Consider the following 16011-nt stretch of genomic DNA (forward strand, 5'->3'; position numbering starts at 1 on the left):
CTTTTATATGTGCAGTATATGTGGACCAAATTATATGCTTGTATCATTAAATGTGCAATTCTTATAATAATTGCACGAATTTGCCGCACTATTAGCTGATCGGACTTTGACTAGTCAAACCCCGATTTCATAAAATTATATTTCGACCTTTACCTAACCAACTTAGTCTCTCCTAGGTTTGACTAGTCAAAGGCCGAAACTGTAATTTATTTCGGGCTTTGACTAAGACCGTCAGTCAAACCTGAGGATTGCCTAGTCAAACCTAGGAGTGCCTGAAATTCGGGCTTTGACTACAACATCTATATGGACAATGAGATTCAACCACGAGTTATACCAATATTACAAAGAACCCTCTATAGCAGGGGTTCTGAATCTTTGGTACATGTACCACTGGTGGTACCGTTCATTAGGTGCGGTGGTACACAAAACGCAAAACCACAGCCAAAATTCAGCATATTTGTAGTTAATTGGATTATCTACCTCCATAGATACTTCAGTTAGGTGGTACCAAAAATAATTATAAGAATTTTGGTGGTACATGGCTCAAAAACATTGAAAACCACTGCTCTGTAGTATAGAGCCTATACGGTTCTACGGAATTACTATCCCCGTTTACCAATGAAGAAATTTTAATAAACTTATTAGTGATAAAAGAAAGCTTCCGATAGAGATTGAATCCTCATTGAAAAGTGGATGTTAAATAATAAAAAATGTGAATTCAAGGTAAAAGTTAACCAAAAAATTGTTTAGAGTATGAAATGTATGAAATCTCATTATTCTTCAAAAAATTATGTAAAGGTAATAAGAAAATAGTTGTTGTAAGAAAATAAAACAATCAAAATAAATAACCAATAAAATAAAACAATAATAATTTATTAACAAAATGTTTTATAGCAAATTTAATAAATAAATTATGTAATATTTTATGATAGTTCTTCCCACGTCTTGTTCCAGTAATTATAGAAAAACAAAGTTTTAAAAAATCTGGAATGAATGTTGTAAACCTAAGCTTCAGCCACCACGCCCTTAATACTTATCGGCGGTTCATTAAACTCGATTGTCCTGAATTCGTAAAAATAGGTGACAATGTGCAATACTGTACTTATTACCAATACATATTCTGATACTGCACTAGCTATGTGAAATTCATATCCTCCATCTTCTTGTTTCCATTTGGTCATGTCAGTTCCTAAAAAATAAACACAAATAAGATGTAAGTTTGTTCAAGAGCCATTTAACGGTGGGATGAAAAGTTCGTAGACTGACACATTACAGCGCCGGTTTAACCAGGGGTCTTTTGGGTGCTGTAGCACCGGGCGGTTGAAGGTTCTAGGGCGGTACGCGCGAAGCGCGTGCTGTTCCGAAATTATATGATTATGGTAAAATAAAATTTGCATACAAATCCACATGATATAATAATAAAATTTTTTCTGTTTTATCATTAACTTGAAAACTTAACAATAATTTATAAATAAATTATTATTATTAACGTCGACGTACCTATATGGTTTATGCACTGTGTTCAGTTTATGTTATCTAAATGTCAGATAACGTACAAACATGCCGCGCGCCGTAAAATTATATCATTCTACAGCGTTTAAGAATAATGTGCGAACACCGCAAAATACACGTTTGGGTTGGCAGACGGCCTGACGGGTGCCGGCCGGCCGGCAATAACTTGATTGAAAAACTTGATTTGTTGGAAAACGGAATATTTTATCATTTTGGCTTGACGTTTTACAAAGGGTTAATGAAGTGAATAAATCAGTACAAAAGGAAAATATGGACTTAAGCACAACCGCTCATCTGTTTATCATCTTTAGCAGATTACTTTGATTTCTTACGTGATCGTTTTGATCACTACGAGGCCTTAGGAATGTTGTTAACAGGGAACGAAAATTATGCTGAGAAGAGGATTATCAAAAAAAATTGCAATTAGGAGAAATGAATTCGGAGGCAAGCTTAAGCCAAAAAGAAAAAATGCGAACACAATGTTATGTTTGTATAATAGACAATCTTAAGTCGGAGATTATTTGCCGATCTGATAGTTATAAATCTTGTTCAAGAGCATTTGAATTTTTGTTTAAACTAAAAGCTACGGAAGAGGAGAATATTTTCAGATCGGCAACCGAATTACAACAAAACTACAAGGAGGATTTGGACGAGTATTTTCCCCAAGAATGTGTTCATTTAAATCATTTGTTAACGTCTCTTCCCCAATTAAAAATAGGCACTCCTTTAGAATTGGTACAGGCTTTATACGAAAATAAATTAATATCTTCATTTAGAAAAGTTAATATTTGCCTGCGTATTTTTTTCTCCATAATGGTCGCAAATGCAAGTGGCGAACGCTCTCTCTCGACACTAAAAAGGGTAAAGACCTACTTAAGAAATGCAATTTCCCAAGAAAATTTGAACTCCTTAGCAGTCTTATCCATTAACGAGGACCTGCTAAAGTAGCAGTATAAGTGATATCATCGAAAACTTCGCTTCAGTAAAATCAAGAAAACAAGCTTTTCAATAGTAAAGGTATTTGCTTACCTACCTGATGTTTGAATGTTATTAAGTAAATTTTTATTTTACTTTGTGAAGTTCGCCCTTAATTTTTTCCTTGTATATTGTTAGTTTTCATTTAAATTTGAAACCAAAAAAAGTTGTAATTGTTTTTTTTATTTTAATAAACTTGTATTCAAAATATGTTTTGTTGAATTGAAATAAAGTTAAGAAATATTTTTGAGCCTGGGCGCGGCATCCGTATCAGCACCGGGCGGCAGACTGTGTTAAACCGGCACTGGACACATAGCCCGCACTACTGATTACTGATATTAAATCCATATGATTTTTAGTCAGCCCTAACCTTCAAAAGATGCGTGTATCAATGTGATAACTGTCGAACTATTAGTTTATGAGATATTAGTCCAGAAAGCCACTGCGCATCCGCTAGGAAAAATATTCTAATTCGGATTTTTTGCACAATCTTACTCAAAAAGGACTCCTTTTAACAAATTTGCATGTTGCCAGGACCAAAAGGTGGTCAAAAATTTTTTAAACGTTTTTTTTTGTTTTTTCCTAAAATTATTTTTTTTTGCATGGAAAAAAGTTTTTTTAGGTTTTCTGGATCATTCCAAAAAGAAAAGGTCTTTAGTAAGATTTCTCTAAAGTTGATAGTTTTTGACATAATATAAGCGATTAAAAATTGAAAATTTGCGAAATCGGCCATTTTTAACCCTCAAAAAATATGTGAAAAACTAAAAATTTGAATGTTTCTAAGGCACGTAGATATTCTTTACACATCGATTGATGAAATTCCGAAGAGTTTTTTGCAATACAATATTCAAAACTCCTTTGTTTTTTAATTGCTACTCAAGCGTGCGCGACACTATTTTCCACCGACAGTATGGTGCAAATGAAAGGAATAAATTCGTTATTTCGTAAACCGGCGACTTTAAGGAAAATTCCCGAAACAGGTCGATTTGTATTTTTAAGTTATGGTATTGTGGCATATATGGTATACTAGTGACGTCATCCATCTGGACGTGATGACGTAATCGATTATTTTTTTAAATAAGAATAGGGGTCGTGTGCTAGCTCATTTCAAACGTTCTTCAATTCTCTATTCAGTAATATAAACATTTACATAATTATTTATACAGGGTGTCCAAAATTTTTTTATTAAATTAAATTATTTAACAAAAAAAGAAGTAGGACACCCTGTATAAATAATTATGTAAATGTTTACATTACTGAATAGAGAATTGAAGAACATTTCAAATGAGCTACCGCACGACCCCTATTCTCATTTAAAAAATCATCGATTACGTCATCACGCCCAGACAGATGACGTCACTAGTATACCATATATGCCACAATATCATAACTTAAAAATAAAAATCGACCTGTTTCGGGATTTTTTCTTAAAGTCGCCGGTTTACTAAATAACGAATTTATTCCTTTCATTTGCACCATACTGTCGGTGGAAAATAGTGTCGCGCACGCTTGATTAGCAATTAAAAAACAAAGGAGTTTTGAAAATTGTATCGCAAAAAACTCTTCGGAATTTCATCAATCGATGTTTAAAGAATATCTACCTGCCTTGGCAACATTAAAATTTTCAGTTTTTCACATAGTTTTTGAGGGTTAAAAATGGCCGATTTCGCAATTTTTCAATTTTTAATCGGTTATATGTCAGAAACTATCATTTTTAGAGAAAAGTCACTAAAGGCCTTTTCTGTTTGGAATGATCGAAAAAACCTAAAAAAAGCTTTTTCCATGCAAAAAAAAATATTTTAGGAAAAAAACAAAAAGAAAACATTTAAAAATTTTTTGACCACCTTTTGGTCCTGGCAACATGCAAATTTGTTAAAAGGAATCCTTTTTGAGTAAGATTGTGCAAAAAATCCGAATTAGAATATTTTTCCTAGCGAATGCGCAGTGACTTTCTGGACTATATAGTATTTTGAGTCAAGCAACTTATGTTAGTGTAAAAAAAATTGATAAAAAAGAATTTAGTGTCTTAACAAAGCATTACTTTTTGGATGACCGTAAAGTGAAGTTGTTCGAGATAGCTGAGACTCTAAAGATATCAAAGGAACGTCCCACATAACAATTTCATGTTCTTAGTAGATTCATAGAACATACTTTTCAGAAAAAGTATATACTTAGAATATGCGTAATTACCATTGCGAATGTGCAGAGCATATACTGAGTATATACTACATTACAGTACTTAAACGTTCTATGTATATACTTAGAATGTACTACCGCACTTCTTTTCAGTATATACCAAGAACATACTTTTTAGAAGATTCTAAGGAGGTGCTATAAACCTTCTATTTATATACTTAGAATGTACTATCGCACATAGTTTTAGTATATGGGAAGAATATTCCAAGGAAGTGCTATATACCTTCTAGTTATATACTTAGAATGTACTATCGCACATATTTTTAGTATATGGGAAGAATATTCCAAGGAAGTGCTGTATACCTTCTATGTATATACTTAGAATGTACTATCGCACATATTTTTAGTATATGGGAAGAATATTCCAAGGATGTGCTGTATTTCTCAGAAGTATGTTTTCAACATCACCCAATCTCATCCTATAGGTTCTACCAAAGAATACTAACACACCCACTGGGTGTGTTAGTATTCTTTGGTTCTACTAATATATTATATTTACATATTCTAATTGCATATGAGAATGTAGTTATTACATTCTACAATATTACGTAAAAAGTAAGTATAAAATATATAAACTTTAGTTAGTTATATAGGTAGGTACCTATGTATAATAAATATTATATGGGTAAGTAGCCTATATTAAAAAATATAAGTAATATATTTAGTATTATTATGTGCACATCAAAATAAAAATGCTGCTTATATAATTATATAATAGCCAAATATATATAATATGTATGTAAATTACTAAAATTTATAGGTATCTATATACATTATACATACTTTTACTTACTAGGTATTTAGGAAATATTGAAGTACCAATATGAATTTATTATTTTCAAACTGCTTTTTATGTTCTTAAAAATGTTTTAGTCCTTGTAGCTGAAAATACTTGGTCCTACCTAACAGCGTAGACATAAATGCATAACTGTACTGAAAACTATTTTCATATTTTGCTCTTTTGTTACCTACCCCCTTCCCTTGTGCAGGTATAAAATGCAATGCAAGGGTCAGAATGACAATGAATGGCCGTTTCCGGATTCCCGAAAATTATAGGTAAAAATACTTATGGTATAAACTCAAATCAAAATGGTATATTCATTTCAACTGAAAACAAAACGAGAATTTCTCATTTTTCTTCAATAGAATTAAGTTTTAAACTTTTTACCATACAATTAAAACGGTTTAAAAAAATGGATTAGATAGTTCAGTAGTACCTACCAAAATACATACATTTTATTAATTATTCTTAACGCGAAGTTGATAATCTATAGGTTAACATTATTCTTCTTCCTATAGGTACATACAGTATATTCCTTTTAAGATATTTTAAAAGTATATACAAGTATGTGTTAAGCATATACTTTTGCATATACTTACGCATATACTAAGAATATTCGATTAAGGTATATTCTAAGAATAAACTTTTACGAACATTCCGAGATACTACGTACCCGAATGTGCTCAGTATATTCGGTGCAAGAATATTCTTTGAGGCACATGCAAAGAACATGAAATTTAGAATGTTTTTTATGGTACATGCTATGCTTGTACTACGCATATACTAAAAAGGATATACTTCGACGAATGTTGGTAGGATATGCTTAGAACATGATGCGAACATCATTGTTATGTGGGGTGTTGGATATATGTATTATACGTGAATATTTGGGTATGGCCAAAGCTCTGTGCAAATTGGGTGCCGCAAGACCTCACAATCGATCAAAAACAACAACGAATTGATGATTCTGAAGTGTTTGAAGCTCTTCAATTTTTGCGTTGATATAATTACAATGGATGAAACATGGCTCCATCATTTCACACGGTAGTCCAATCGACAGTCTGCCGAGTGGACTTCACGTGATGAACTGACTCCAAAGCGTGGAACGACGCAATATAGTCGACTGGCAAGGCTATGGCATCAGTATTTTGGGATGCGCATGGTATAATATTCATCGACTATCTTAACCCTTTGTTTTCTACTGATTTCACTGTGAAGCCACATACAAATAAATTTTTGCTACGTTCTCCGTGGCATTTGCCTGAAACCACTCACGGTGTATGACGTATTAGGGCTCCTCCTACTAAAAAACATATCGCGCACCACCATTTACGTTCTCGCTATTCAGTTATTAGTTGGTAATAACACGTGTTTTGAAGCCAGATAGTGGTATAGCAATTTTGGTGGTTTCTAGATTATTTCGCTATGAGAGATAACTTTATTTTTTTTACAATGTTAGAAACATTTGTATCTATGATAAATACTTCTTATTACTAAAAGTTTTCAATTTATAATAAGTATATAGATGACATAAAAAATGCCGGTTTCAACCTGAAACCACTAGGAAACTGGATATGTACCTACTTATTTTTTTATTTCAGGAAAAAAGTGTATTCTTTCAGAAAGCTAAACAATGTGTCGTCGGGTGGTCTATTCACATTATTAGAGAGCATTCCTTTAGAGAGCTTCATTGTATCACAAAAAGTAACCTACGTTTTATATTATTTAGTTATCAGTTTTTTGCTTGAAAAAAAAAACTCTAGTTTCCTAGGGTATCATGCCGAAACCATAGCCAATAAAAAAAATATGTAAAAAAATTAATATTTTTCACTTTTTTGTCTTTTAGGAAACCAATAGAATAAGATTATTTAATTTTTACCTAAATTTTTGATTGTAAAAGTTTTCAGGAAACAAAGGGTTAAACAGAGAAAATCATTAACAGCGAACTATTACATTGCATTATTGAAGCGTTTAAAGGACTAAATCGCGAGAAAACGGCCCTATTTGGAGAAAAAGAAAGTGCTATTTTATCAAGACAACGCACCTTGTCACAAATCAATGAAAACGATGGTAAAATTTCATGAACTGGGCTTCAAATTTCTGCCGCAGCCACCGTATTTATCAGATATGGCTCCAAGCGACTACCACATGTTCTCTGACCTCAAGAGAATGCTCGTTGGATAAAAATTTAGCATCAATGAAGAGGTAATCGCCGAAATTGAGGCTTATTTTGAGGCTAAAGACAAATTGTATTATAAAAATGATATTGAAAAGTTATATGACCGCTATAACCGTTGTAGGGCCCTTGAAGGTTCATATTGAATAATAAAATCAAATGTTATCAAAAAAAATTGTTTCTATGTTAGCCTACGAACTTTTAAGTCCAACGATTTATTTACTGGTAATGGACGTTGGATGGAAGTTGGACAAATGCCAGACGAATGGAGAAGCAGTATACTACTACCTGTCTACAAAAAAAGGGAGATATACAACAATGTACAAACTACAGGGCTATAAAACTGCTGAGCCACACCATGAAAATATCGGAAAGAGTAATTGATAGACGGATATGTGAAGAGACAGAAATATCCGAGAATCAATTTGGCTTTATGCAGGGCAGATCAGCAACAGATGCAATTTTCATTATGAGGCAGTTGATGGAAGAATACAGGAGTAAAGAAACAAACGCTCATATGGTATTCATTGATCTTGAGAAAGCATATGATAAAGTTCCTCGAGAGATTCTGTGGTGGGCACTCAATAAGAAAGGAGTCCCTGGTGAATATGTAAAGATTGTGAGGGATATGTATGAGGGAGTAACGACTAGTGTTAGGACAGGTGTGGGAGAGACTGATAAATTTCATGTGAAAGTAGTCGGTGCTTAGTTCGTATTTATTCTAATTAGTTTTGGACCAGATAACAGCGAAACTACAGGGTAACATTCCATGGTGCTTAATGTATGCTGATGATGTCGTGTTAGTAGGAAATAGTGAAAGAGACTTAGAAAAACAACTGGAACAGTGGAGACAAGCGCTCGAGGAAAAAGGTTTAAAACTTAGTAGGACAAAGACAGATTATTTGGAATGCTCATTTAAAGATGGAGTTACTACAAATAAAATGGTATCTTTGGATGGTGAACTGATTGTAAAAAGCAATAGTTTTAAGTACCTGGAATCGGTATTACAGAGTAATGGAGAAATAGATGGAGATGCATGCAGTAGAATTAGGGCTGGATGGATGAAGTGGAAAGAAGCGAGTGGTGTGCTGTGTGACAGGAAAATTCCAATGAAGTTGAAGGGAAAATTCTATTAAACAGCCATAAGGCCGGCTATGATGTACGGAACTGAATATTGGGCAGTGAAAAAGAAAGAGGAACAACGAATGAATGCGGCGGAAATGAGAATTTTTAGATGGAAGAGTGAAGTGACAAAAAAGGATAAAATTAAAAATGAGTAGGTATATTAGGGGAAGTCTAGGTGTGGCACCAATTGATGCCAAAATGAGAGAGAATAGGTTAAGATGGTTTGGTCATGTTCAACGTCGAGACGTTAATCGCCCAATACGAAGAATTGCTGAAGTTCAGATTCCTGGAAGGAGTAGGAGAGGAAGACCAAAGAAGACGTGGGAGACGATTAGGCAGGACATGTTGGTAAAGGGGATTAATATTGATATGACCCAAGATAGAATTGTGTGGAGAAATGCAATTAGGGAAGCCGACCCCGCCTAAGGATAAGGCAAAGTGAATGATGATGATTATTTACTGGTAATATCAATTTGGATATATCGCTATGAGTGTAAAACGAATTGAAACATAAGTTATTTTATTTTATTTTTGTAATTTTAGTCGGTTTTTTTTATAATAATAATAATAATAATATTACTTTATTTAAAATTATAATTTTATATTATAGCTTATAGATATATCTACTAGCACTGTATAAATTTTCTTATAAAAATATTGTCATCCCTAGATGTCAGAACATAAAATCAGATTTTTGAAGTTATTTTAGGTGCGATTGGGGAAAATGTTGAGATTGAATTTTTATAAAAGCCCACGCGCATGAGTACACAGACAGTATGGGGTTAGTTGCTAAAAAATAAATATTTTAAGTTATGTATGTATCAGTGCAAATAAGGCGTGAAAAGAATAATATTAGTGTTTTTAGTAAATATATTTACTATAATTTTTGTGTCTTTGGATTTGTGTTCCTCGGGAATAAGATAATAAGTATTATTAAAACACTTTTATATTACCTCTATTTATCATTATGCCCGAGAAATGTTGTAATCCAATGTAAACATTACGATTATAGGTCAGTGGTAGACCATTCGGCTGCAGATCGAGATAGCACCGGTTCAAATCCGGGTGTTCCTATTTTTTTTTAATATTTGGTATTGTTTTAATAAAAAATTTTGGAATGTAGTAAGTATTCTTCTTCTTCTTCCTTGGGTGCATGTCCATTCCGAACGTTGGCGATCATTCTAGTAAGTATTAAAATTAGTTTAATATTTAGAAAAAATACAAATAACCTGTTTAAAGTATACCTATTTCGTTGAAATCGTATAATAGAAGTATAACTCTTTACTTGCGTACAAAGTAGGTACACACACATTCTTTTTTTTTTTACACATGCTTATAATGCAATAACACCATTCTTAATCCTAGTTAAGTATGGGAGAGAAACATTATTAAATTAATTTTTTTATCCTTCTTCAAGGATTTAAATTATGGCTATTAATTCATTCATTACCGACTAAAACTTGCGATATTTACTTAAAAGATGAATTAAATTGGGAATTATTATTCACATCACGCGCATCGTATTAGACACTTTATGCGGTTTAGCGTTATCGGCATTCAACAGAAATAATAGAAACGCGCGTTGGCACGTAATCGACAGCGATGGGTTAAAACAGTTTAAAATTGTCACTTATCGAGCTTTGTTCCTGAAAGTTAAAGTTGCTCTTTTACAGGTTGTTCCAGAAAATACTTCCTTATGCTTCTACATAGATTCGTGAGCAAGTTGTACACATTTTTCTGTATATTTCAAATCTTCTTTTCTATTGAGTGATTTGTTATTTGTTTATTAGCCTTTGTTCTTGTATGTACCCTAGTAAGATACTAATAGATAGAAAGTGTACATACAAACTTTTTCTTAGTGATTATTATTTCTATATAATACGTTTGTTTGGAAACATTATTTTCTTCTTAAATTGACCACTCCTCAATGAAGGTTGGCTACTACAATTGCAATCTGTTCTGATTAGCGGTTCAAAATGCTACCCTGTCCATTTTAGGATATGTGCCCTGTCCCCTCTTTCCCTCAATCTTTCCTTTCACTATTAGTTGAGCATATATTTGTACTTACTGTTTGGTGCTACTATTACAATCGTAAAGAAAAATAAATCTCAACTCCATTTTAAAAATCATTTTTAATAATTAAATGTAATTTTCTTTTAAAATAATTTTTATTTCAAGATAATATTAGTCTTTCTTTAGTCAATCATTTAGAGTACACAGAAAACTGGAAATGGACATCAATGATACCCAGTTTGGATTCCGAAATGGACTCGGAACAAGAAAGGCGTTGTTTGCACTAAACGTTATGTCTCAAAGATGTCTTGACATAAATCAAGATGTATTCATGTGTTTCATAGATTATAACAAGGCCTTTGATAAAGTGCGGCATGATCATCTAATCTGACTCCTGACAGAAAAGAATTTAGATAAACGAGACATCCGACTAATAGCAAATATGTACTACAATCAGAAAGCAGTAGTGAGAGTAGAGAATAATACCACTCAAGAAATTGAAATAAAGCGAGGTGTGAGACAAGGGTGTATATTGTCACCAACCCTGTTTAATCTCTATTCCGAAGACGTAATCAATAGAACACTCTCTGAGCAATCCATAGGTATTAAAATAAATGGTGTTAGATTAAACAATCTGAGATTTGCCGACGACACCGTTCTGATCGCAGAAAAACTTGAAGAGCTACATGCATTGGTGAATAAGATAGTAGACTGCAGCGAAGAATATGGACTATCAACATAAAGAAAACTAAATTTGTGGTAATATCGAAATCAACACGAAATGTCCAAATTTATATTTACACAATGAAATTATCGATCGAGTTAGCAAATACAAATATTTAGGCACTTTTATAAATGAAGACAACGATAGCTCAGCAGAAATCAAAATAAGAATAGAAAAAGCCAGATCCATATTCACTAAAATGAAGAGAGTGTTCTGTGGAAGAGATTTGAGCCTTGAAATGAAACTTCGCCTGATGAGATGTTACGTACTTTCTGTGCTGTTCTACGGAATGGAGTCATGGACGCTGCAAAAGATTGATACCAAAAAATTAGAGGCATTTGAACTGTGGATGTATCGCAGAATCTTGAGAATATCATGGACGGAGAGAGTCACAAGCGGCGAGGTCTTGAGAAGAATGAATAAAGAAAAGGAAGTCATATTTACGATCAAAAAACCAAAACTGCAATACTTGGGACACATTACAAGAGGCGAAAGATATGAACTGCTTCGAATAATTATGCAGGGGAAGATAGCAGGAAAAAGGTCCATAGGAAGAAGACGAAACTCCTGGCTAAAGAATCTACGGGAATGGTATAGCTTTAGCAACAACGAATTGTTTCGGTCAGCAGTTTCGAAAATACGTATAGCCCTGATGATCGCCAACCTTCGGAACGAAGATGGCACTTGAAGAAGAAGTCAATCATTGTGAAGTAATTTCTTAATAATAATAGTCCCCCGTTTTATAAAGCTCACGTGATTTTGGGAGTATAGCAGGGTAGTCTGCTATATCTAGGGCCTACGGTTTACAAAGAAGGTAACAGGGCCAGTGCTACGCTTCAACCGCCTATTATTACCCCCGGCTTTACCCAAGGTACTCATTTTATTCAGGCTGAGTCGACCTGGGGCCTATAGACATTTCTTTTAAATGTCTAGTTGTTCTTGCCGGCGGTGGGATTTGAACTCCGAGCTACCAGCACTCGAGCCAAGCATACTACCGCCTGAGCTACGCTGGCCCTCGTAATTTCTTAATTCTTATAAATAAAGTCACTACGATTTAAGAAAACAAAAACAATTATCGCGGTTTCAGTTGATCGTAGCTAATTTTTATTTTGTTTTTAATCTTCTTTTTTTCTTCAGCAACAGTAATCTACAAGTTAGAAACTAATAGGATGTACAGGGGCCGCTTCAGTTCTAAATGTTTATAACGAAACTTGCCCCCTTATTTTCAATCCCGAAATAAGAGGTTGAAAAGTGTAAAGTAAACAGATCCTAGAGAAGTACTACTGATTTTTTAAAGGCTAAGCCAACTTTGTCATTTCAAAAATGGATAATTTAATAATAAAATATTAATTTAAATGTAAAAAGATAAAATTGATATGATTCAATATTCGAATATTAAAATATTACTGTAGCCTTAGAAATTGTTGAATAAAGTATTTTAAAAATTTTCAAAAATTTTCAAGGGAACTGAAAAACTGGTTACTAAAATTGATAAGATACTCAATTTTACTCTAAATCGACTAATATCTATAAATTAAGTTTATTACTTCATTTAACCACCAGTTTTATTTACAGGCCTGACTGTGAACATTGTTATTTTAATCAAAATTTTGCAATTATTAGTTTTGATTTGGTAATTTTGCCTAAATGGTTCAGAGCTTTGTGCGGAATTGATTCAAATTACAGTTTCAATAGTATTTAAAACAAAACAGAGAAATACCAAACGTAATTGGATAAAATAATAAATGAATGGAAAAACAAAATAAATGTATATTCATTTTGAAATAAAATTGCCTACGTGATATCTGATTACTTCCTCTTCAAAAGTGGTGTAATGAAATACAGAAACATTCGTAAGACACCGATACCTAAACCGGTACCCAAATATGGATCTGATAGAACCTTGGCGTAGATTTGTTGAAGAATAAAATCTGTCTAGAGTTGCTAACTTTATTTAAATTGGTTATTAAACAAATCTGTAATTATTGACCTTTATAATAATTGACAAAATCGACATTTGAACCTACTTTGATAATATATCCGACTCGAAGGACCAACTATTAGTATGAGAATGTAATATATAAATACACTAAAGAAAGACAGCTGGATCATGCATTTACGAAGTTAAGTTTCAAATTCTCGTTACGGAATAGTGACTATAAGCATTAAAAAAGTTGCACGAGCCATCTCAATTCTACATTTTATCTTTGTATCTGGATCTACTTATTCAATAATTACTTATAGCAACGATATTTAAAATTGGATAGTCTTTGTATCGGTTTTCCATCTATTTATAATTAGGTGGTTTAATAAGGTACGAGACCAAATATCATGTATTATGTTTTAGAACAATTAATTTTTAGCCCCATCTTAGTTCCACCCTGTTTTTGGACTTTAAAAAACATTGCAGTCCATTTAAGTCATCTCTCATTATAACTGTGTCATCTTCGTATCTGATGGTATTTATTAGTTTTTCATTAATTTTTCCATCATATTTTAAGTTGTGCAAGAGTCTTCCTTTAGAATCTTACACTCTTCTGTAGACTTCTCAGTAAAACGTAAAACTTCTGTAGACGCGTTTGTGAGCGACCGTAATATGAACGGTCGCTGTTTGATGGCAATATAATTTTTAATGATCTTGATGTCGCGGCTATCAACTCCTTAATCTCTTAATATTTTAATTAATTTACGTTGATCTTAGCATTTCTATAGCAAAATATTCAGTTGAAAAGTTGCTTCTCTAGTTCCCAATCCATATCTAAATCTAAACTGCCTTTCTTCTTAATCTTGTTCACGCTTATTCCTAATAATTATAGTGTGGATGATGCGTAGGACTTATTTTAAAGTGAGACTCATAAGACTTATAAGTCTACAGTTGCTACAGTGTTTCGGCCGTTATATTTGCTGGGATGTTATCAGGGCCAATAGCGTTCCTGTTCTTTAGCAACCTTATAGCATGCAGTACTTTACCATTAGTATTTATATTAGATGTATTGATTGAAATGGTAATATAAGTGTCAAGTTACTATGTGCTAAAACTAAGGTAGCTCCGTTAAAGATTTTAACTATTCCCCGATTAGAACTATGCGCTAGTGTGCTGCTGGTTCGATTAATGAAAACTGTTACGAAATCAGTTACATTTAAACATGATATATTTTATTGGTGTGATTCGCAGATTGTGCTGCATTGGTTACATACACCTCCAGCAAGACTGCAGGTGTTTGTCGGAAACAGAATAGCAGAGATTCAAAATGAATCTAAAATAGAGCATTGGAATTATATAGCATCTGCGCAAAATCCTGCAGACATTGGTAGTCGAGGAATTTTACCGGATCAATTACAACATTGTCAGATTGTGGTCTAGTGGTCCATCATTTTTGTCGACAGATTTTGTCAAACCAAAATTTCGTGATTTGCCTCCCATTAGGGAGGTTCCAGAAATAAGAAACAATGTAAATGTTTTTACTTCTGTAAAAAATGATTTATGTTTAATTTTTGATCGATTTTCAAAATAAGTTAATTGGAACTTTTGCTTATTATTTGAGGTTTATTTCTAATTTGAAACAGGCTTCTAGAGGTAAGAAAGGTGTGGGTGTAATTTCCGCAAGTGAATATTACAACAGTAAGATGTTCTTAGTAAAATTAGCCCAAGAAGAGTGTTTTACCAATGAGATTAACTTATTGAAAAATAATAAGTCTATTCCTTCAACAAGTAGATTGTTATCATTGACCCCATTTGTAGATGATAAAGGTATATAAGGGTTGGGGGACGTCTTAAAAATTCTTTTTTAAGTCATGAGGGAAAACATCCTATTTTGCTTAGTAAGAGTCATAGATTAAGTAGATTAATTTTCAATCAAGAACATTTAAATTTACAACATGCTGGTCCACAACTTTTGTTAGCTAGTGTGTGTCAATAATTTTGGATTATTGCAGGAATGCCCTTAGCAAAATTAACAGTTAAATATTGCATTCGTTGTTATAGATTTAAACCAAAGTCAGTTATGCCATTAATGGGTTTACCTGAACAACGTGTTATCAGTTCAAGACCATTCTCGATTACAGGCGTCGATTATGCCGGTCCTTTTCTTTTGAAGACAGAAAGGGAAGGGGCTGTAAGACATACAAGGCCTACATTTGTTTGTTTATATGCTTTTGGACAAAGGCAGTTCATTTAGAATTAATTAATTCGTTAAGTACTGAGGCTTTTTTAGCTGGCCTTCGCAGATTTGTTTCAAGACGGGGAAAGCCATCACATATTTACTCAGACAATGGCTCTAATTTTGTAGGAGCAAAAAGAGGATTAAACCAGCTATTTAATTATTTACGACAGATTTATGATGACATTTTGAGTGACTGTGCAGGTCAAAATATTATTTGGCATTTTATTCCGCCTAATACACCACATTTTGGTGGACTAAAGGAAAGCAACATAAAGGGTGTTAAGTTTCATTTATATCGTGTGATTAAAGATACCATTTTAACTTATGATGAATTTTTAACATTTCT

The 16011-nt window shown here is 33.0% G+C and overlaps 1 protein-coding gene across 2 annotated transcripts in view; it reads right to left on the bottom strand.

Moving 5' to 3' along the window:
* Positions 1 to 857: 857 nt before the first annotated feature.
* LOC126886907 (DNA damage-regulated autophagy modulator protein 1-like) overlaps positions 858 to 16011 on the bottom strand; it is a 110952-nt gene continuing 95798 nt past the window's right edge. For both annotated transcript variants that reach the window (XM_050654059.1, XM_050654058.1), the window contains exon 5: positions 858 to 1189. In XM_050654059.1, coding sequence (XP_050510016.1) covers positions 1005 to 1189 — 185 coding nt within the window. In that variant the 3' untranslated portion in view covers positions 858 to 1004. The remainder of the gene's footprint in view (positions 1190 to 16011) is intronic.

This window comes from Diabrotica virgifera, chromosome 6, assembly GCF_917563875.1.
Source record: "Diabrotica virgifera virgifera chromosome 6, PGI_DIABVI_V3a".
NCBI classification, from domain to species: domain Eukaryota; kingdom Metazoa; phylum Arthropoda; class Insecta; order Coleoptera; family Chrysomelidae; genus Diabrotica; species Diabrotica virgifera.